The sequence below is a fragment of the Topomyia yanbarensis genome, chromosome 3 (assembly GCF_030247195.1).
Source record: "Topomyia yanbarensis strain Yona2022 chromosome 3, ASM3024719v1, whole genome shotgun sequence".
NCBI classification, from domain to species: domain Eukaryota; kingdom Metazoa; phylum Arthropoda; class Insecta; order Diptera; family Culicidae; genus Topomyia; species Topomyia yanbarensis.
In genome coordinates this window covers 85,717,628-85,741,916 of record NC_080672.1, presented here as the reverse complement: position 1 = coordinate 85,741,916, position 24,289 = coordinate 85,717,628, and the positions used below count along the sequence as shown (strand labels likewise).

At 40.5% G+C, this 24,289-nt stretch overlaps 1 protein-coding gene across 7 annotated transcripts in view; it reads right to left on the bottom strand.

Moving 5' to 3' along the window:
- The window catches only part of LOC131690805 (proton-associated sugar transporter A-like), a 59,838-nt gene extending 42,288 nt beyond the window's left edge, over positions 1-17,550 (bottom strand). Inside the window, exons 1-2 of one of the 7 annotated variants that reach the window (XM_058976835.1) lie at positions 17,518-17,550; positions 23-591 (exon numbers count right to left, since the gene is read on the bottom strand). In XM_058976835.1, coding sequence (XP_058832818.1) covers positions 23-177 — 155 coding nt within the window. In that variant the 5' untranslated portion in view covers positions 178-591; positions 17,518-17,550. Of the gene's footprint in view, positions 1-22; positions 592-794; positions 826-1,681; positions 1,762-2,163; positions 2,275-5,541; positions 5,679-17,129; positions 17,303-17,517 lie in introns of those variants that run through there. The other 6 variants (XM_058976829.1, XM_058976830.1, XM_058976832.1 and 3 more) reach the window with 6 other exon arrangements.
- Between the last annotated feature and the right edge of the window lie 6,739 nt (positions 17,551-24,289).

Below are 24,289 nucleotides of genomic sequence, written 5' to 3'. Positions count from 1 at the left end.
ATTATGCTGGAGGTCAACTCACCTGAACAAATGCGAGTAATCCTTTTTCTGGTTCTTTGCGTGCTCGTATCGCACCCGCAGCATACGCTCCATAATGGCAGCATCACTCAGCTGGTGGAACGCGGTTTCCTTTTCCGCGCTATGCTTCATCATCGCTTTATTTTCGCTCTGCTCCATTATCCGAACGAAAGAACAAAAAAAAATCGATCAACTTTGTCACGTTTGTCGCTCTCCAACCGATCACGAGTGAGCAAGAGAAAACTTTAACGCCACACGTGCCAACGATCTGCTTCAATGATGCTGCTCTTAACCCTTAATCAGGCGGCTAGCCACTAAACTATAAATGTACCGAACTCGAACTCAACAACCTGCTGAATTGACGGAAATTTTTTTCATAATTCCGCGTAAATCAACGCACTCACTTTAACCGAACCATCATGGTACAACCCGACCGGTCGTTTCAAGCGAACTGAAACCGTTGCAAAATGGCTACACACAATTTATACTGGCCGGCACGGAGGGAGAAAAAAAAAATTGTCACCCATTCACAGCTGCAGATAACACGGTAGGGTCGATGTCCCAATATCCGAGCTAGAAAAGAGAAAAAAAAATGTATTAGAAATTGATGGAGAGGTCCATGTGTGATGATTGAAAGTCAATCGACAGCTTTCAATTCCAATTTTTGGGAAAAAATGTCAAATTATCTTTGTTAACTAATTAATTGGAAACACATGTCACAGAATTGATAATTTATATTTTGAGTAAATGTTGTAAGATAAAACCTTTCTATTTACATGCTTTAAACTCACTACTCAAACTATTGACACTTCACGACTACTGGAGCAGCCACCCTATGGTTCCCTATTTAAAGCTCATTCCACACTGGCAATTGGAGAACATAAAAATCGATTTCCGATTTTCGCCCGACTCCCATCGAGAGATTAGCTTGTTTTGAATTCGGTACATTGTACTGCCAGCAGCCTATTGTGTTCAATCATCTTACAGTAATTCCCCAAAAAAACGACAATAATCAGATTTTGTCTGGTTTGAACCCGAGCGATAAGTCTGGGTAGGCACGTACGTGTTTCGTCGTCGACGGTTGACAAGATCCGGCTAACTACATACTGCAGAGGTTCTCGTGCGACCCAAGTCACTGCTGCTGCTGGAGCTCGCCCGATCAGCACAACCTTATCTGCCCCGTTGTTTGTGAATAGACCTACTAATCTTCTGGAGATAAGTGATATGCAAAGAAAAAAAAGAACAGCCTGGCATCAACAAAAATTGCGATAAAACACTAGCAACGCGAGAACGTTCTGCGTGACTTTGTTTTATTTTTAATGTCGATGTTTGGCGAAATTCAATACGCAGTGTATTGCAACATATGGTAAGGTAACTGCTTCCTAATACAATTCATCCCCTCTACACATCCTACCAATGTCAATACATTAGTCAGCCGATCTCTGTTAATTCTGTTCAACGCCATTAGCTCAAATGACTGTTTTACGCTATAGGACGAAAAAAGAGGCACTTCTCTTGGCTCGAACACGACTTTTACATTTTTCTCACCAGTCCTGTTATCACATGTTGATACTAATTTAAGCGCAACCCATTAATTGTAGGCTGAGCAATCAAAGTAACAGTGCGGCATCCTGACTAATCAGATGAAGAAGGGCTCACCTACCCTACAAATCGAACTGGTAATGTCTCTATCATTTCTGGAACGGTCAGATATTTCCGGTTCTCGGCGGATGCTTTACTGCTTGAAAAAACTGGATAAACTTTTGCTGGACTCAGCCATAACATTACTGTCCAAAAATCTTATCTCAGGAATGGTCGATCGGCTCAGCTTTGACAGTTCAACTGTTTCGATATCTGCATCTTAGCATATCTCTTATCTTTATCTCGAAAAGAGATTACTGGATCGACCATGAACTCTCGCAGGGCAGCAGCCGATGAAAACACATTGTCACACTGCAATCTTGTGAAATGTGCTGCAGAATGAAACGAGTTGCAGACTTTCGGGCCATACAACTCGTCACGTCACGGCCGCCGGCAGACCTACCGATCGAGCTTCACTGCTACAGCTGTTACAGCGCGGCGACTGGAAATAGTATAACACTCCCGAATCACACCAGATCACTAGCGAATTAGGCAATACCTTACCTTTTAAGCACTTTACAATCTACTTTGCCACTCAGAAACCGCCACCACATGTGAGTGCAACATAGTGAACACTACTGCCGAAAATTACTACTGTGTGTGTTATGATGGAACACCATGGCAGCAGCAGCAGACAGCACTCAGTCAGTCAGCAAATGGGTTGCTGCTATCGCTGCGCGCAGAAGCTTCGGCTTGGTCTGGTGGCAGTGATTGTGTCTTCTTATTAGGCGACAATCGGAATGAACGGTTATGGTTCGCAACCCTGTGACGCCTGTGATGGCTATGGAAATATGATGAGAGTTTCTGACGCGCTAGTCTGCCCACTGATAAGGGCAAAATAAGAAGTTTACGACGACTCACGGTTCTACCTACTCTATGTAATTCATTATTGGGCCTTCGGCAGATTGATGTTTACGTTTTGAGGTGGTCCGTTTAAATTAATGCGTTATGAGTCTACCGCGATCACGAAGGCTGTGGGTGGCGTACGGGTTTTGGTAAGGGAAGTGATTGGTCGTGGTATCGAGAGAAGAACTCGGATTGATCTAACAGTGGAAAAGAATCTTCATATACAGGATGTTAACCCTTTCATGCCCAACTTTTTTCTAGTGCAAGTAGGGTTTCAAAACTATTTTTCCTTGAAAACGGTGGGGTCAAGAAACACGAAAAGCCTATTTTCATAACGATAGGCAGTGCTAGAAGCTGGTCAATTTTTACCTTGTAATACTCAATGCAATTCTCCTAGAATAATTGCAATAGTCCAATTACGTGGAAAACGTAGCCAACGACGGTCTAAATTGATAAGTTTTACCAGTTTTCAATAATATTGCACCATAACGAAGATATATGAAAAAATCATTTTCGGTTGTCAACGTAAACTGTCCCTGGCAGCACTGCTCCATCGGAATCCAATCAGATTAATTGCAATAGCTTCAGTTCTAGAGCTGATCCTTGTAACTGTTAATACTCAAATTAAAGACAACAATCACATTAATGAGCCTTACTTGCTTTTGTGAGCACATCTCGCCTCAATCAGAAGTTATAGCTGTTTAAAAACGTTATTGTCCACAAACAACATGGGCATGGATGGGTTAAGCTCAGCGTTTCATGAAAGGTGATATTTGGCGAAAACAATCTACGCATTGTCGCTGTTGTGCTATCTTATGACAAGCGCCATTTAGCACTATTCGAGAAAAAACGATTGTTAAAGTTGGAGAATGAACAAATTGAAACATTTAAATTTTAAGACCATTTCGAAGAAAACATTCGGACAATGGACGAATGCGACAACCATGGAAGTGCAGGTCCGGCGGAGCACCTTTTTCCCGAGTGGGTAGTAAGATTCGGAGTGATTTCTCCCCGTACTGACGAAAGTTCAGCTATGGCGTGTGTAAGTGAAAATTAAAATTCCCTGATAATATCTGGTGGCTATTTGGAAACACCCTTTGTTAACAGGGCTGTATATCTGACGGCTCAGCGAAAATGTGTTTGTTGAATACAGATACTACAAATATTCCACAGCTAAGTACCAATTACTCCATTCTTTTAAATTTCGTTGCATAATTTTCCGTTCCCTGCTATAAAACTTTCCTTTCTCGGGTACTGAAGCCCGCATGATAGTGTTGATTAATGGGAAGGTAGTGGAGGCCGTTTTGAATATTTCTCCGATGGCTAAAATAATGTCGATAAGTCTCATTTTCGATGCTAGTTATATCTAATACAACCGGTCCCCGGTAGTCTACTTCCGGACCAAAAACAAGCCATTTAACATAATCGATCTAACTAAACAACACTCGACCGTGTACGAAAAAGTATTTTGTCTACGTATCCGCCCGGGAAGTAGAGATTAATGGTGTAGTCTCCGAGAAGGGCCTTAAGTACGAAATAGGGAGTGCTCCTTCCAGATCCCTGTGCTTCAGTCAATGAAAATTCTGGTATGCAAGTAATTGCGTTCAGCAAAAATAGAGGAGTTAAAGAAAACTTATTTTCCATCAGCCTCATTTCGAGCCTTACGCCGGATTTGTTCTTCCAAAATTTGTTCTTTTGAACGGGGCTCGTCTATTTGTTCGCCTTTTTGTACTGCGGGACATGAACTGCCGTCGTTGCAAACAACGGGTCCATTGTAGAAATAAAGCACGGTGTGATAAATTTGGTGTGGAAAATGTCGCTTGTTAAATCCGAATCATAGACAAAGATTTATTGATATTGTGTCCATATACATCGCACCTCAGCTGGTTCTAGAAGACTTCAACTACCACGCTATGTCATAGTGTTGTCTTCATTCTGATAACCGATATATCTTACTGCGTGATATTTGCGACAATTTCAATATGACCATCTTGAATACAGTGGAAATATACCGAATGTCTACCAGCGCGTTAGATTTATCGTTGTACTCTACCTCATTAGTGTGCTCATTGATCGAAAGAGCAACGCGTTCACTATATCCGAAACAATCGAATCAAAATAAGAAATTTCGCTGGTGTAAGTGTCCAACGTTTTGACTGGCTGGTTTCACTACATTGCGATTAAAAGCCAGCCGAAACGAATATCCGACGCTAACAACCGTTATTGTCAAAGAGCGCTCAGAATTGTATGCGAAAAGGTCCTATGAGGACTTTTTGAACGTCGGATCGCCCAAATTTTTTCGAATACTCGCGACGTTAGAAATGCAAATAAAAAACTTGATGAAAACTGAAAAACGTGGTTATTGGTACCGGTTCGTCAACGGATTAACTAGAGAAACAATATTTCGTCTGGCAGCTGGGTCCTACGCTGTGTTCTCGATTCGGCCTTTGATTGAAATACATGGAACTAAGAATCCTTTATCGGCGACAACAGCATTCCACATAGATTCACATTCAAATGATAGACGTTTCGCGATCAAAATATAATAATGTAAATAAACGTAATATTTGTTCTTCAAATACACAAATTTATCTGACAGCAAAGATACTCGCGTTAAGCATTCTCCCCACAAAACTTATGGTTTTATATGACCATGTCCACATCGTTACACTTCCAAGTAGGCACTTCGATCGATGGAATATGGAAAGCAATCCTTATTTTCCTAGAGAAAATATGGGCGTTCCTAGATTCTTTATGTTAAAATCGTTCCTGATTGCCTGATACAAATATTAGTTTGAGTTCTTTCGCATTGTTCTAGTCCGGGTAATAAGAAAAGTGGCACTTAGATTAGAGTGGTAATGAGAAGGCGGACACTTAGGCATTAGAAGGTAATATTTGTGAAAGATCGCACAGCTTTAACGATTTTTTTAATATTTCTTGTCAGAGGACGCTCGAACATTGGCAAATTCAAATTTTAATAATGGAATTATTAATTTAAATAATAGAAGTTTAGGAATCCCAAAGGCATCAACTTACCTTGGTTAAAAAAAGGATGAAGGTCGCGATTTCCTTATACGTTGAATGCGCATCTCCGGCATATTGAGGTGGTGGAGAGTGTCTGTGCTTGCGATGGCAGCTATCGCGACATTAAACATGTTGTCGGGTCGTGCGCCTAGTGTTGAACACATCTCAAAATCTGAATTTTACCGTTGAGGTAATTCAAAAGTTGTCTCAATCTAACAAACCGTAATTAACGAAATATAACCGTGCTCTGTTTAATTTGACATGAAAGATATACCTTCCATGCGCAGTGCCATTAAAAAACACTCCTCCACATTTTAAACAAAAGTCATATGTGGAGTAAAATAACGTGACTCGCAAAAATCAATGACATGTAAAATTAAAATCAAACGTAAAGCTATGTAATTTTTAGATGCTCGTATATGTCATGGTCAGGAGACGTAAATTTACCCGATTTGTTCTATGTGTGTAGCGCCAGATTATGTAGATCTTCTCTTTCGGTTGACTTGCTGAATAGCTACCTGCAAATATATATATATATATATATATATATATATATATATATATATATATATATATATATATATATATATATATATATATATATATATATATATATATATATATATATATATATATATATATATATATATATATATATATATATATATATATATATATATATATATATATATATATATATATATATATATATATATATATATATATATATATATATATATATATATATATCCCATAGTCTGAATAATATTGCATTAATATTATTTGTCTATCGATCTCTGCGATCCTTGCTTTAAGATGCAGCTGTGTCAAAATGTATTTCCATGAGTATAAGTATAAAAACTAGCTAATACCCATCGCGCGTTGCTGCGACACTCTGCGAAATAGGAGGAAAGCACAATTTGTTCCAAAGCGCCATCTGGCGGGCAAATAATCTCCAACTAATAGCACACAAACACGCCCCATACCAAATACCTACTGTGTGTAAATTTTTACGAAAATCGGTTAAGCCGTTTGGGAGTCTATAACACATATACATACAAACATTGACTTTTATATATATATATATATATATATATATATATATATATATATATATATATATATATATATATATATATATATATATATATATATATATATATATATATATATATATATATATATATATATATATATATATATATATATATATATATATATATATATATATATATATATAGATAGATAGATAGATAATTCCAAATTTCAAGCAAATTCTAATTATTATCCATATTCTCAAAAAACAAGAAATTGTAAAGCAAAGAAATTTGTATCGGAATAAAAATATACAATTGTTTTACATCGAGGATTTCCAACGCAAGAATTTAGTGCGCAAGACACATACGTGATTAATCTTAGATTTTGGCTTTTTCCAAACTTTCGAGTGGGTAATTCCCCCCTCGGTAATTTTCGAGTGGGTAGTACTACCCATAGTATCCACGCATTTCGCCGGCCCTGTGGAAGTGAATAGGATAATCCTAAGCTGGAGCAAAATCTTCAATGGCCAACGGTTCTTCTAAGAAACGTGGAAATGCTGTTTCAAGATATTAGTTTTTTCTTAAGGGGTTACATACCTTTTTGTGCGAAAAATGTCAAAAAAGTTTAAATTTACGTAAAGGCGTAAAGTAATGATTTCATGACATCAAAATTATAGTATTTTGGTAGTACATTTTCAGTGAAATAAACAAGCATATGTTTATAAAAATATATTGATTATTGGCGAAGTTTTTTATTCAAGAGGTTTGCGGTGATCAAGATTGAAGATCAATAGATCAACTAAAATCCCAAAACTCAAAAAATTCCATTAGTATAGTACTCTTCGTACCTTAACGATGGGTTTACTAAACAGTAATTTTTTTCTGCATTCGCGAACTTTTTTCTTAAAAAATCGCTGTTTTAAATTCTAAAAATTGTTTGAAAAATTCTCATCTATAAAACAAAAAATTATGCATAAAAAAGGAATCGTTAAGGTACGAGAAAAATAATTACGATCAATCAAAAAAAATATCTCTATAAAAATTTAGGAAAATATTCTCAAGGAGTTGTACTTTGAGATAAAATAAAAATCGAATTTTTGAAAAATTAAAACGTATGTAACCCCTTAATTCGTTTATTCAACACACGCCTAGATGAAAGCTTTAACGAATCCGTTGATGTTTTATATTTAAAGTGAATACATAAAAAACTGTTGTTGGGTTTTTTTCAGTTCGTTTATTTGATAGGCACAAATGCGTTAGCTTGGCGAGGCCAAATTCTTTTGTTTTTTACATTTTAAAAAATTTAAAACTAGGATTGTGCAATGTTCAGATATTTTTTTATATTGAGAGGAAGAATTCTACAGCTATCTTAAGACTAGAAATACAGTTCTATATACAATAGTGAGGGCAAAAGATTTTTTTTATGAAAAATTTTAAAGCAAGGAATCCAGTTTGACATTCAAAAGGGGAGGAATAGTTTTTTTTACGAAACATTTTACAGTTATCTTAAAACTAAAAATACAGTTTGGTATATAAAAGGGGCTGTTATGAGTATTTTCACAGCTATCTTAAAACTAGGGATATAATTCTTTTTACAAGATGGGGGACAATTAGTTTTAATAAAAATAACAGCTATCTTAAAACTAGGAATACAGAATAAAAATTTGATTTTTTGATGGAGATTTATGCTTGGTTAAGATATTTAAAAGGGGGCTTGTTTCCATTATCGGTGTAGCAGCAGTTGTATCGAGGACAGGAGAGAGAATGCGTATATGATGACATGGAAAGAATGGCAGAACTTGTAACTTTCGGGCAAACGGGAAACGGGACACAGTGTCATGTTAGTAGGTCGTCGAGTACCGGGTTGGCGGATGGTATTCTTCAGACCCGCGGGGAGGTTATCAGACCATCGGGTCGCTCTCGCTTCAGTTTCCTTCTATGCAGGGCGATGGCGGTCGCATAGTGACACTCTGACACTGGTCGGGTCTACAAGGTAGGACAGGGAGCTTCTGAAAACGAGAAATAAGAGGGGCTAATTTGGGATGTTTATCGTTTTTATAAAGATGTAAAAACACCAAATGGCAAAACAGACTTACCCCAACGCAATCCGGAATAACTCCGGTATTTTTGGACCATGGTGGACAATGTTCCAGTAATATAAACTAGAGGAATATCCGGTCCGGTATTCTTTTGACATATAAATCATCAAAATTGGTCAACTCTGTCAAGAGTTATGAATTTTTGAAAAAAAAAATTCTGCTAAAATCTAAACCCGAGCGTTTAGGTGTTAATAAGGTACATATAGGGTAGATCGCGATTTGTCAGCATATCCCGAACTGGGACTGGGTGGTCTACCTCGGGCCCGAATGGAATTCTTTAACTGAGACATGGCATCAAAATGCCCGGCGCATACACAGACAACGTGATCGATGTCGTGATAACCTTCATTACAAGCGCACCGACTACTCTCCGTGAGCCCAATACGCCGCAAATGCGCGTCCTATGTGTAGTGGTGGGACATAAGCCAGGACATTACACGTATGAAATCCCGATCCACATCCACCCCCCTGAACCAAGGCTTCGTTGATACCTTCGGGAATCGAATGTAACCATCGTCCAAGCTCCCCATTTCTCCACGAGTTTTGCCAACTGTCGAATGTCCTCTGATGACAAATACTAAAAAATTCGTTGAAGCAGATTGGTCTTTCGTATATGTCACCATTTAATGCACCCACCTTTGCTAATGAGTCAGCCTTTTCATTGCCTGGGATAGATCAATGAGAGGGGACCCAAACAAAGGTAATCAGATAAGATTTTTCAGATAACGTACACAAGGACCCCCGTATCTTTCCCAGAAATACGGGAATTGCTTTTTAGGCTTCACCGCACGAAGAGCCTCGATAGAGCTGAGGCTGTCCGAAATGATAAAGTAGTGATCTGTGGGCAAAGTGTCGATGATGCCAAGGGCATACTGAATAGCAGCTAATTCTGCGACGTAAACTGAAGCGGGATCATTGAGCTTGAATGAAGCGGTGGTAGTATTATAGAAGATACCGAAGCCAGTGGACCCAACGAGGTTTGATCCGTCGGTGTAGAACATTTTGTCGCAGTCGACTTCTCGGAATTTATCATAAAATATATTGGGGATCACTTGTGGGCGTATATGATCCGGGATTCCACGGGTCTCTTCCTTCATGGATGTGTCGAAGAATACAGTTGAATCAGTAGTATCAAAGAAAGGGACACGGTCGGGATTATATGAAGAAGGATTGATGCTCTTTGCCATGTAGTCGAGGTACAAGGACATAAAACGGGTTTGAGAATTAAGCTCTACGAGCCTCTCGCAGTTTTCAATCACCAGAGGGTTCAAGATGTCGCATCGGATGAGCAATCGATATGAGAGTTCCCAAAATCGATTTTTCAGCGGAAGAACGCCTGCCAGCACTTCGAAACTCATCGTATGGGTTGATTTCATGCAACCCAAGGCAATGCGCAAGCAACGATACTGGATTCGCTCCAGTTTGATGAAGTGTATGTTTACAGCGGAGTGGAAACAGAAACTCCCGTACTCCATCACTGACAATATCGTTGTTTGGTATAGCCTGATTAGGTCTCCTGTGTGTGCACCCCGCCATGTTTCGGTTATTGTACAGAGAAAGTTGATCCTTTGTTAGCACTTCTGTTTCAGATACCTAATTAGACATCCCCGGGTTCCTGTAGAGATGAACCAGACCCCGAGATATTTGAAAGTTGAAACCAATAGTTTGACCCATTAATTGAAGATGTCGTAGCGCTGGTTCACGCTTCCTTGAAAATACGACTAGCTCAGTTTTCTCCGTGAAAAACTCAATACCCAGATGGAGGGCCCAAGCAGACAAATTGTCAAAGATATCTTGCAATGGTCCTTGCAAAGCGTAACAGAGACCACATTTCCACAAGCTGCCTTAGCGTGCAAGAATTGACAAGACATTCGTCGATGTCATTCGCGTTAAAGCTGTAGAGAAGGGGGCTTGGACATGAGTCCTGGGGAAGACCCATGTAGCTAATTCGTGATGTCGATAAATCAGCATGGGAAAAATTCAAGTGTTTTTCAGGCACCAAGTTTAGCAAAAACTTGTTTAGAGTCGGTGAAAGACCATGCTGGTGCAGCTTCTCAGAAAAAATCTCGATATAAACTGAATCCAAAGCCCCCTTTACATCTAGGAAAACTGATACCAATACAAGCCTTTCCGGAAACCAAATTGTGCATTTGACAGTAAGCCATTTGCTTCAACCCAATTGTCGAGGCGAAACAAGATCACTTTCTCGAACAACTTTCGGATACAGGACAGCATTGCAATCGGTCGATACGAGTTGTGGTCGGAGACTGGTTTCCCTGGTTTTTGGATGGCGATGGCCTTCACTTGCCTCCAGTCATGAGGGAAAATATTACCCTCAAGAAACTTATTAAATAAATTCAACAAGCGTCTTTTGGCAGAGTCTGGCAGATTTTTTAACAAGTTTAATTTGATTCTGTCTAGCCCTGGGGATTTATTGTTAGATGACAAGAGAGCAAGTGAGAACTCCACCATCGAAAAGTGTGTTTCGTTCGCGTTATCGTGAGGGGACGCGGCGCGGTAGATCTTCTGTGCCAGGGCGGAATCCGGACAACCCTCTTTGGCAAAATCGAATATCCAACGGTTTGAATATTCCACGCTCTCGTTAGTATTGTTTCGGTTTCGTAAGCACCTGGCCGTGCCCCAAAGAGTGTTCATCGATGTTTTTCTCGTTAGCCCGTCGACGAACAAGCGTCAGTAGCTACGTTTTTTTGGCGCTCGGATGCGCTGGAGGGGCCGGAATCCGTGTCATTTCACCCGTGTTCAAAATGGTTATATTGAAGATGTCGCTAAGCTCATGAATTGAGGCTGATCGATTATCGTCATGAAGGCAACCCCATGCCGTACCGTGGGAGTTAAAATCACCTAAAACTAGCCACGGTGCGGGGAGGAGTTCCGCATTATCGCAAAGCCGTCGGTGGCTGACTGAGGCTCTAGGAGGGATGTAGGTAGGGTTCGTCGCGGTTGCGGTAATTACCGCAACCGCGCGGTATTTACCGCACCCGCACCGCAGAAACTGCGGTGCGGTAAGACTCTTTTTCCCGCGGATGCAGTGCGGGAAATGAGCTTTTACCGCGCGGTATTACCGCAACCGCACTTCAAAAAAAATTGATAAAGTCTGCAGTCTGCATTAAAAAGTGAATTAAAACCATGACTTTTACCATTTGAGAAGGACGCAACTAGATTTATTTTCTGAACGAATGCTTAGCAATGTCATTATTAGGAACATCTCTTTGTCAGAACCTTCGAGTTTTTTTATTACCCTACAATAGAGAAACATGATAAACATTTAATTGCTCTAATTTCCATAGACTTGACAATGATTTGAAAAGAAATCCGAATATAATCTGTATTCGACCTATCGCTACTTGATTTTTTAAATTTTGGTCAATCAAATATGATAAAACATACTGTTACTAAGAAGTAAAATCTATAAGCTATGTCCAATATAATTTAGCACCATTACGACATATTTTGAAAACTTTTCATTTTATACTTCAAAGAAAAAAATTAATTTGAATCATTGAAAAACAATTGAATTTTACTGTCACATCCAATTACAAAATGCTTCATTTCTCCTGATTCATCTTGGCAATCGAGAAATTATGAATCGTTTTCTATGACATTCTCATCTGTGAATTTTGATTAATTTGGAGAACTTAGAGATGAACTAATGATATGACTTAAAAACAATCCAAAGAATCATCAAACCAAACGAATTTGGAAGAATTTTTTTTCGCGTGTCTCCATTGTTCGTCCAACTAGGAATTTTCTATCAAATTAACAAATAATATTTTTCAGTTAGGAGAATTTTGTAACTCTTTGAAAGTAAAGCTTTCGAAGTTAGTGTAGGGCATTGCGTTTTTTTGTGTTTCTCAAACTCTCCCTTAAGGTCTTCCTTCATATTGTGACAAGTGTCAAAGTTAGCCCAGATGCCAAATTTTGCACAGTTTGGACAGTTTTTGCCTTAATTGAAAATTTATCTCGAAACTTCAACGTAGGTGTTAGGTATTTTTACATAGAATCTGTATACAAAGTTAGAAAGAAATCGGTTAAGTAGTTTTTGAAAGGCAGGTAACACCGCAATAACACTTAATAAAACTTGCAAGGTTGAATATTTTCATAAATGTTACATTCTGTGGAGTCCGTCAAAGATAATTTTCGTGTAAATAGGAAAAAAATTTACTATATATGGCTATACAAAACAAATGAATAATTTTTCATCACAATTTTTAAAATACATGATTTTTACCGTATTTACCGCATTACCGCGCGGTGCGGTAAATGCAATGCGGTTGCGGTAAGCGGTGCGGTTTTATTATTTTTTTGCGGTTGCGGTGCGGACTATCCATTTACCGCCCACATCCGCACCGCGACGAACCCTAGATGTAGGTGGAAGCAATTCAAAGGCTTTTACTTCTGGTTTGGCAAGCGACAACTTCAATGCCTGGGTGCCTATAATCGTGGAAGTGTAGGTCTATTTCTGAAGTAAGCCATATCTCGCATAGTGAAAATGCATCCCATTGCAAGTTATTTAGCAAGATTTTGGGGGGTAAAGGTTTCAGCGTGAAAAAAAACACGTTTTTGCGAATCGATAAAAACTTTTGTACATTATTGTCTATCATTTCAACAACATGGTGTAATTTTTCTATGCAAAAATATCGACAAGCGACTTGATGATGAAGCTTTTGGTAGAACGTCTCTGGAAAAACATGATTTGCGGTGTTACCTGCCATTCCAAAACTACTTAACCGATTCCTTTCAAACTTTGTGCACACATTTTATGTTTAAAAATACCTAACCCCTACGTTGAATTTTTGAGATAAAATTTCGATTAAGATAAAATTACTCATGAAAAGGCAGAATTTTTCGTGAAAAAAAAGAAATTTTTGTTTAAAATGAGTAAAAAACACCTTAATTGAAAAATTATTTCAAAAACTCAACGTAGGGGTTAGGTTGTTTGTTAAAAATCATAGAATGTGTATACAAAGCTTGAAAGAAATCGGTTAAGTAGTTTTTGAATGGCAGGTAACACCGCAAATCTTGTTTTTCCAGAGATGTTCTACAAAAGGCATCGTCACCGAGTCGTTGGTCGGTATTTTTGCATAGAAAAATTACAGAATGTTATTGAAATGATACACTATAATGTACAAAAGTTTTGATCAATTCGCTTTACATAAGTTCTAAAAAAATTGCAAAAAAAAATTTTTTTACGCTGAAACCCTGAATCCCCCTTAAATTATTCCAAGAGTGTGCAGCATTGCTTTACATAGTCACTCATCAGGCATGCATCCAGAGAAGAAATAGTGGCCTTTTTCAAAAATAAGTAATGGACAAGAACAGTTATTTCTGCGACTGTTAATAAATTTCAATATCGTTTAGTTTGAAGAGATTTACGAGAAAATATTGAAGGAGAAGATTACAATTTTCAAACATCAAAGACAGATGTGTGCTTTTTCTGCTTCTACCAAGTCAGCGCAAAGCGATCGACAAAACAATTACTGTTATATTGGGTTCCTTGGCTAAAGCACAAAAGAAACTTTAATTCTTGTCCTTGCAATTTGTCGAGCGCAGTCGCAGGAGCAAGAAGTGATGCTCTGAACAAATATGCTGCCTATTGACGCCTCACACAAGACCGAGCATTTGCGAAGTGCTGATGCTGAGTAGCATAGGCTTAGGTAATTTGCCATTGTCGAGTTCTACCACATCAGGCATCCATTGCTAATAACGTTCAACAAGCTGGCCCAGAAATCAATCATTTTGTATAACAACTTAAACCGCGTGTTTGTGTTTGGCCAGAGTATAGAGTAAAAACGGGCCATCCAAATTAGGTGATTTTTATCTTGTTTATTTAAAAAAATACTAGTGGTGGCCTAATTGACCGATTTAAACGAACTAATCAGCAATGAAATTGGTGTAAGATACAGATTGTTTATATGGAATTAAAATTAAAACCTTTTTCTTGGACAAAAAACACATATACCACTATTTGTACCTAACAACATACCGCCGAGAACACAATGACCAGCTATTTATAACTAAGTTATTCAACGTCGAATGTCGCCGCGGACGGATTTTGAACAACGTATTGATGGCATTTATTGAAGCAGGGCGATGCACTGTCGAATCTACTGTTCAACATAGCGCTCGAGGGAACGATTAGGAGAGCTGGTGTGCAGAGGAGAGGTACCATTATCACACGATCGCGATATCAGTGATAGTGTAGTGGTGCTAGTTGGTGAAATATTTGTAAAGGAATTTGTGTACCTTGGAACTCTAGTGACGTGCGATAACGATGTTACCCGCGATGTGCAAAGGCGTATTACAGCTGCAAATAGGGCTTATTACGGATTTTGTCGCAGTCTGCGAACGAAAACGAAATTTGCTCTATATACGACCCTGATTTTCACGTTGGCTTTATACGGTCATAGAGCATGGAGGTTGAAGGAAGTCGACCGTAGAGCGTTCGGAGTATTCGAGCGTAAGGTACTGTGAACAATACTCGGCAGTAAGCAGTAGAATGGAATCTGGCGTCGTCGCATGAACCGTGAGTTATACTAAGTATATAAAGGGACAGATATTATGAAGCTGATACAACACGGCAGACTTTGGTGGGCTGGACACGTGGTCCGAATGCCGGATGAGCGTCAAGCGAAGATAATATTCAACATAGAACCCGGAAGAGGCCTTGGAACTTCTTCAATCTCAACAGATATTCCCGCGTCTCCCACTTACATCGTCGGTTGATCGGTTGTCTGTTTGAAAAGTTCGCAAAAACGAGATGCTGTCAATTTATTTTTAATCTTACGACCGCAAACGAACCGGGCTATCTCATCGACAAATTGCAGCCTCTGGAAAGTTCGAGAACCAGAAAATTCACGATTCCCCGTCATCGTACTTCTAAATATGGAGGTTCCTTTTTTGTTAGAAGTGTATCATACTGGAATCATTTGCCAAATTTTATAGCTATTGAACAATCTGCAGCTACCTTTAAGAAAAAATGTATTGAACACTATAATTCAATTTAATTTAATTAATTAGTTATATTCCAAATCTGATGCTTTAAAAACTTGACATTCGATTGTATTCTTAATTTTGTTTTTGTTGCACACGTTCTGCAGACAAGCATATACATTGTAACATTTAAGAAGACATTTGTCTTAAGTTGCATAATATTAATAAATAAATAATAAATAATAATAAACTAATATAAGGTTACTGCGCCCTAATTCTTTTATTCATCCCACCCATTTGAACACATTAGTCAGAGCAGTGTCTGCTAACTCTATCCAACGCGTTAGCTCAAATGGTAGGATGAATAAGTGTACGTTGTATTCGACTTTTCGCTCAAATGCGAGCATTTACATTTTCCAGGCAAATATTTTAACTGCACTGCTTCTCAGGAACGAAGCAAAGATGATAATACCTATTTATGCACAATCCCGTCACTCTCAGCCGAGTTATCAACGAAATTGTGTGACATCCTGACTAATGAGATGAATAAGGGCTCGTCTACCCTATAATTTAAAATTCCTCAACAAGTTGAACAGTTTTGGGAGGGTCCGAGCCGCCGGACCATCCCCCTGGATCCGCCCCTGAGCTCATCGAAGTCTGCAGTCTGTGTTACCGCTTGAATTACCCCTATCGTCTTAATTAAAGTCGAAATTTGTTAAAATTGGCCAAACCATAAGGTTATGTGTTCGGCTGTGCAGTGTTCGAATTACAAAACACTAATTTGTATACATCCGTACCTCATAAATATCCCCAAATATAACATGGAAACCTGCAAGTCTTCGATGACCAGCAAAACATAACAAATTTGTTGGTCCCCAACAAGGCCATATACTTTTAACTTTTTGTAGGTATTTAAGAAAAGTTACGATTGCTATAGGACGAATAGGACGAAAGTAACAATGAGATATTCTCTTTGGGGTCTTTCTCTTCTGTTCATTACTCGGCTGTTTCGACATTTAGTACTCAACTCTTTGCATAATATTATAGTAATAACCACTGGCTTTCGATATGTACAAGAAAATTAGTGCAAAGTGTTATAGTGACGTCGCAATAATCGAAAGAGAAAGTAAACAAAGAGAGGCTCTCAATGTTACATACGTCCTATTCTAAACTTTCTCCAGAAGTTTATTTTCATCTAGCTGAAAGTACATTATTTCCAACCTCGGATTGTTATTCAAAGAGATTTTTTCCCTACCCGTCTTTGAGCGATTTCGTAAAAGTTCCTTAGTTACAATAGAATGTAAAAATCGGCTCAAAATTTAAATCCTAAAACTAGGGTAGAGGACCGTTGGTGTAAGAATCACTTTAAAAATCCAAAAGGTCACACCACCTTACAGTTTACTTTCAGATTACTAATCACTAGTTTATCAATTTTCACTTTCATGCGTAAAGGATTAACACTCCTTCGAAAATGAAAGTTCACATATTCATATTAAATCTAAATGTCACTCACACAAGTCCTTCGCGCACACGAGACGCAATTTTCTGCACGACCCCACTCTCACTTTTTCCTTTTTGAACTTGATGTCTACCCGGCATTCGCAGCGTACATTTCAAAACAAACTGATTCTTCCGTGTTTTTGTTTTGCTAACGTTTCGAATTTGTGTTTAGTTCCACAAAAAACATTTTTATCGCGTACTTCTCTTATAATATTTCATATTTCGAATTTAAAAAGTTATTCTTATGCTATGTGTGAAGACGGAAAATAACGCGACTCACTTTTCGGAAAATTATAATTATTCACTGATTACAAGTTTGCATTTCTATTAATCTATAGCGCTTCTTTCACTGGATTGTCTTCTATAACCTACACCTAACAATTAATGAAACGCCCATTTACCAGTAAGCACGGTGTTACTCCGAGATGGTCTTGCTAGGTACTGATTAGCAGCACCCCAAGATTGATTATTTCGAGTTCCGTCTGTTCAGGATCGAAAACAAAGTACTTGTAGTAGTAGTGTACCGGGCAGTGTTCTTATGATTCATTCAATCTCCGAGAGAGTCCGACAAATTCATTGATGACGTCACTGCTCCCTGATCTTGCTGAATCGAACTGCTTGCGCTGTTTACGAAGGGTAGGAGACGTGAAAAGCAATAAATTGCACAAGAGATTATAACCTCCAGCTGGCTCAAAGCGCTACTGTCTTCTTGTGTTTACTGGTTTTACTTTAACCGTCGCGATCAAGCAAAAGAGATTATAGCTACTAGAGGGAGCAAAGCGCTACTGTCAAAACCAGGGGGTGTCACTCCTGCCATCAGCTATGGAGATATACAGACTTTGACAGTAGTCAAGATATGATGGGCCTCGGTTGTTTTGATTTTAACAAAGGAATATGTTGGCTAGGACAAAATGGCTGCCTAGCAGGGGGCTGGTCAAAACGGACTGAAACAAGGGGTCTCGCTTCAAAATATTGTATCCCATTACTTTGACATGTGTGTACTCGGGGCAATATGTGTCAAACCAATGGGCCTAGCATATGTAAGAGCGAAGTAATAAACCGTCAGTGTTAACAGAAGCATGCTACCTCTAGTAGTTAAAATCTCGTTTGATCCAACATCTTTTTTATTTTGATTACCCTCCACTTTTTTCGGAATAAAGAAATTTCCTTACAAATTCGCGGGGTCAGGAATCGAACCAATATGAGTTGCGTGTAAGCGAAGACTGCATATCTATAAGACTGGCAACTCTGTCCAGAATCTTGAGACTGTACCCAGTCAAAAAGGGCAAGTTGCTGGCTAACGGGGGGCTATTTGCCATCTCGAATGCGCTAATTGCCCTTCAATTTGCCAGAAAATTGCTGGCAATTAGGGGGCTATTTCAAATGCAACATTTGAGCGATTTTCCGCCGTCATTTTTTTGCCGCCCAACCCGCCCTCAAATCGCCCCCAAATCGCCCACGGAACGAGCCATTTAATCGCCCTTAATTGCCTAAAATGAAAATTAAAAATAATATTTACTTTCGGATTCATTATCTACTCACATATACTTACCAGTCATTCATTTTCGAGCTCTCCATCGAGACAGAGGTTGTTTTTTCTAGTCCGTAGTGCTGTGAGGCGATAAAGAATAGTGTTAATCCGCATTCAAGGTTATTTTGCCAGTTCGGTTCGGTCCTCAGTCTTTTGTTCGCGTGTGAGGATTAAACAATAGCCAGCTGTATAAGCTGGATCGGTTCGTCGTTGGACACCAGTTTAAAGCTAAGTGGTTTTTGTCTTTTGTAACACATTTATTGCTTTGATCCGTCTGCGCGGGCGCTGACCCCGTGCGTTGACGTTTTCTATGGTTCCCTCTCCGGATGGTCAAATGGAAGTTGAATCGGGTTCAACTTCTAAGGCTCCCCCGCGGCCCAAATGCTATCCAGAACTCTCAACTGGTCCATTTGTGGTCTTCTTTCGGCCCAAGACTAAATCACTGAATCTTCTTCAGATTTCTAGAGACCTGACGGAACGGTTCTCGGCTGTGACCGAAATTTCAAAGGTCCGCTCAGACAAGATAAGGGTGTTGCTAGCCAACTCAAAGCAGGCAAACGATATTGCTTGCTGTGAGCACTTTACGCGGGATTATAACGTGTATATTCCAGCTGTAAAAGTACAATCCGAAGGCGTCGTAACCGATGAGAGTTTGACGTGCGAGGATCTGCTGAAGTACGGGGTTGGCCGTTTCAGAGACCGCTTACTTCAGCCAGTGAAAATACTTGAGTGCAAACGTTTGCACTCAGTAGTAGTTGCGGGGGATGGTTCAAAAACGTACCCCCAATCAAACTCTTATCGGGTGACCTTCGCTGGTACCGCTTTGCCAAATTTCGTCCTCTTGCACAGGGTTCGTCTGCCTGTGCGTCTGTTTGTGCCGCGGGTCATGAATTGCACAAAGTGTAAACAACTGGGTCACACAGCCACCCATTGTAGCAATAAGGCCCGCTGTGGAAAATGCGGGGAGAATCATCTAGATGATTCGTGCAGTAAGCAAGCCGAAAAGTGTCCTTACTGTGCGGAGAGTCTGCATGATATCTCGGCATGTCCCGCGTACAAACTACGCGGGGATAAACTGAAACGTTCCCTTGCGGGACGATCCAAACATTCTTTCGCAGAAATGTTAAAGAATGCTACGCCACCATCCTCAGCAAACATCTATACTCACTTGCCTCCTGACGAGGGCGAGGCTGGTAACCCACAAGAGGGAACATCTACTAGGGTGCCTAGAATTTATAGGAAGAGGAGGAACACTTCCTCTCGCAAAGTTCCTTGTAAAGGCCAGAAGGTGTCCCTTGAGGGGGCTCCGAAAGTCACATCTATTGGAAGTGTTGCAACCAAACCGAAGCAATTAGCTCCTGGTCTCGGAGGATTAAGCTCAGAGAAGGAGTTCCCAGCACTTCCAGGAACATCAAAAATCCCAAGTGTTCCTTTGTTTCAGTTCGAGAGTAATCACAGCACTGGAATTATAAAACTCTCGGACATAGTGGACTGGATAATAAAAACTTTCAATATTACTGATCCTATTAAAAGTCTTATGTTAGCTTTTCTCCCTACAGTGAGAACATTTTTGAAGCAGTTGACTGCTAAATGGCCCCTCCTCTCAGCGATTGTATCCTTCGATGGCTAACTCATCGAACGAGGTCACGGATTTGATCACTGTTCTACAGTGGAATTGCAGAAGTATCATCCCGAAAATCGATTCCTTCAAAATTTTAATAAATAATTTGAGTTGCGATGCATTTGCATTATGTGAAACTTGGTTAACTTCCGACATAGAACTCAACTTCCACGACTTTAATATTATTCGCCTGGATCGAGACACCCCCTATGGAGGAGTGCTTTTGGGGATCAAAAAGTGCTATTCCTTCTACAGAATTAACCTTCCCTCGATAACAGGTATTGAAGTTGTCGCTTGTCAAGTAACAACCAAAGGCAAAAGCCTTTGCATAGCTTCCATATATATTCCCCCCAACACCGCGGTTGGGCACCGACGGCTACAAGACATCTTAGAATCCCTGCCAGCACCGCGACTAGTTTTAGGAGACTTTAACTCTCACGGTACAGCATGGGGTTGCCTCTATGATGATAACCGGTCTTCCTTAATTCAGGATCTTTGCGATAACTTCAATTTGACAATTTTAAACACGGGTGAAATGACACGGATTCCTGCTCCTCCAGCGCGCCCGAGCGCCTTAGACTTGTCCCTTTGCTCAACATCGCTGCGGTTAAATTGCACGTGGAAGGTAATTCCTGATCCCCACGGCAGCGACCATCTGCCGATTGTAGTCTCAATCAATAACGGTTCAAGGCCATTGAAATCAATCAATATTTCGTATGACCTCACACGAAATATCGATTGGAAGAGCTATGCTGCCGCGATATCCGACAACATCGAATCTACCCAAGAACTTCCTCCGGAGGAAGAGTACAGCTTTTTGGCTGGCTTGATTCTCGACAGCGCGAATCAAGCTCAGACTAAGCCAGTACCCGGCGCGAACATACAAAAACGCTCTCCTAATCCGTGGTGGGACAAAGAGTGCTCAGACGTGTACGCGGAGAAGGCCGCCGCGTATAAGACCTTCCGGGACGACGGGTTACCCGCTAGCTATCGACAATATGCGACGTTAGAAACGCGAATGAAGAGTTTGATGAAAGCCAAGAAACGTAGTTACTGGCGCCGGTTCGTTGACGGACTAACGAGAGAAACATCGATGAGCACTCTTTGGGGTACGGCCCGGCGTTTGCGAAACCGAAACAGTACTAACGAGAGTGCAGAATATTCAATCCGTTGGATATTCGATTTCGCCAAGAAGGTTTGTCCGGATTCCGCCCCGGCACAGAAGATTTACCGCGCCGCGTCTCCTCACGATAGCGCGAACGAAACACCTTTTTCGATGGTGGAGTTCTCACTTGCTCTCTTGTCGTGTAACAATAAAGCTCCGGGGCCAGACAGAATCAAATTCAACTTGTTGAAGAATCTGCCTGACTCTGCAAAGAGACGCTTGTTGAACTTATTTAATAAGTTTCTCGAGGCTAACATTGTCCCACTCGATTGGAGACAAGTGAAGGTCATCGCCATCCAAAAACCAGGAAAACCAGCCTCCGACCACAATTCGTACCGTCCGATCGCAATGCTATCCTGTATCCGGAAGTTGTTCGAGAAAATGATCCTATCCCGCCTCGACAATTGGGTCGAAGCAAATGGCTTACTGTCAGATACACAATTTGGCTTCCGCAAAGGCAAAGGGACGAACGATTGTCTTGCGTTGCTCTCAACTGAAATTCAAATGGCCTATGCTAGCAAAGAGCAGATGGCATCAGTGTTCCTAGATATTAAGGGGGCTTTTGATTCAGTTTCGATCAACATTCTTTCAGAGAAGCTGCACCAGCATGGTCTTTCGGCGACTTTAAATAACTTTTTACTAAACTTGTTGTCGGAAAAGCACATGCATTTTTCGCATGGTGACTTATCGACATCACGATTTAGCTACATGGGCCTTCCCCAGGGCTCATGTCTAAGCCCCCTTTTATACAATTTCTATGTCAACGACATTGATGAATGTCTTGACAATTCCTGCACGTTAAGGCAACTTGCAGACGATGGCGTGGTGTCTGTTACGGGACCCAAAGCTGTCGATCTACAAGGACCATTACAGAATACCCTGGACAATTTGTCTGCTTGGGCTATTAAGCTGGGTATCGAATTCTCCACGGAGAAAACTGAGCTAGTTGTATTTTCAAGGAAGCGTGAACCAGCACAACTACAGCTTCTATTAATGGGTCAAACTATCGCTCAGGTCTTCACAGTAAAATATCTAGGGGTCTGGTTCGACTCGAAAGGTACTTGGGGATGCCATATTCGGTATCTGAAACAGAAATGCCAGCAAAGGATCAACTTTCTTCGTACAATAACCGGAACATGGTGGGGTGCCCACCCAGGAGACCTAATTAGGTTGTATCAAACAACGATACTGTCGGTAATGGAATACGGATGCTTCTGCTTTCGCTCCGCCGCGAACATACATTTCATCAAACTCGAAAGAATTCAGTATCGTTGTTTGCGTATCGCCTTAGGGTGCATGCAGTCGACCCATACGATGAGTCTCGAAGTGCTGTCGGGCGTTCTCCCGTTGAAAAATCGATTTTGGGAACTCTCATATCGATTGCTCATTCGATGCGATATCTTGAACCCGGTCGTGATTGAAAATTTCGAAAGGCTTGTTGAGCTCAATTCTCAGACCCGTTTCATGTCCCTGTACTTTGACTACATGGCGCAGAATATTAACCCTTCTTCTTACAATCCCAACCGTGTGCATTTCATAAATACTTCTGAATCTACTGTTTTCTTCGACACATCCATGAAAGACGAGATTAGTGGAATTCCGGACCACATACGCCCACAAGTGGTTCCAAACATTTTTTATAATAAATTCCGAGAAGTCGACTGTTCTAAGATGTTCTATACTGACGGATCAAACCTCGAAGGATCCACTGGCTTCGGTATTTTCAATCAAAAGTTCACCGCCTCCTACAAACTCAGTGACCCTGCTTCAGTTTACGCCGCAGAACTAGCTGCCATTCAGTATACCCTTGGAGTCATTGAAACATTACCCGCAGACCATTACTTCATCGTTTCGGATAGCCTCAGTTCCATTGACGCTATTCGCTCGATGAAACAAGGCAAGCACTCCTCGTATTTTTTGGGGAAAATACGGGAGCTACTGAGTGCTTTATCTGACAACTCTTTCCAGATTACCTTGGTATGGGTCCCTTCTCATTGCTCCATTCCGGGCAATGAGAAGGCAGACTCCTTAGCTAAGGTGGGTGCCTTAGAAGGAGACGTTTACGAAAGACCAATTTACTTCAGCGAATTTTTCAGTATTACTCATCAGAGAACCCTCGAAAGTTGGCAAACTTCGTGGAGCAGCGGAGAGCTGGGAAGGTGGCTACATTCGATAATCCCTAAGGTATCGACGAAACCTTGGTTCAAGGGGATGGATGTGGGTCGTGACTTCATTCGTGTGATGTCCCGACTCATGGCAAACCATTACACGCTGGATGCACATCTCCGGCGTATTGGGCTCGTGGATAGTGGTATCTGCGCTTGTGGCGACGGCTATCACGACATCGAGCACATTGTCTGGGCGTGCACCGAGTACAGTTCCGCTAGGTCTCGGCTAATGGATACCCTGCGGGCCCGAGGAAGACCAACCAACGTCCCGGTTCGAGATGTGCTGGCAAGCCGCGATGTTCTCTATATGTCCCTTATATACACCTTTGTGAAAACCATCAATATACAAGTCTAACTGCCCCTTGTTATCTCCTTATCATTCTCAGAACGCTCTTCCACCTGTATCAAACCATCTGTATCGAATGAGCCAACAAACACGGGACCTATGGCACGAACATAACACGCTTAACTCGAAATGTAGCCGATCCACATCTGAGCCGTACTACGAAATCGTCTGGAAAAACCCCTGCCGTCTTGAGGAGGACCACCCGGCGTCCCAGTACATGATTCCCCTGATGAAGGCCACCCGAGTTTGTAATCCATCCGTTGATCTCACGATGCCTGAAACTGAAATAATTTTCTCTCCCTGCCATCTTTGTCTACCCTCCCTCCCCTGACTCTTATACCC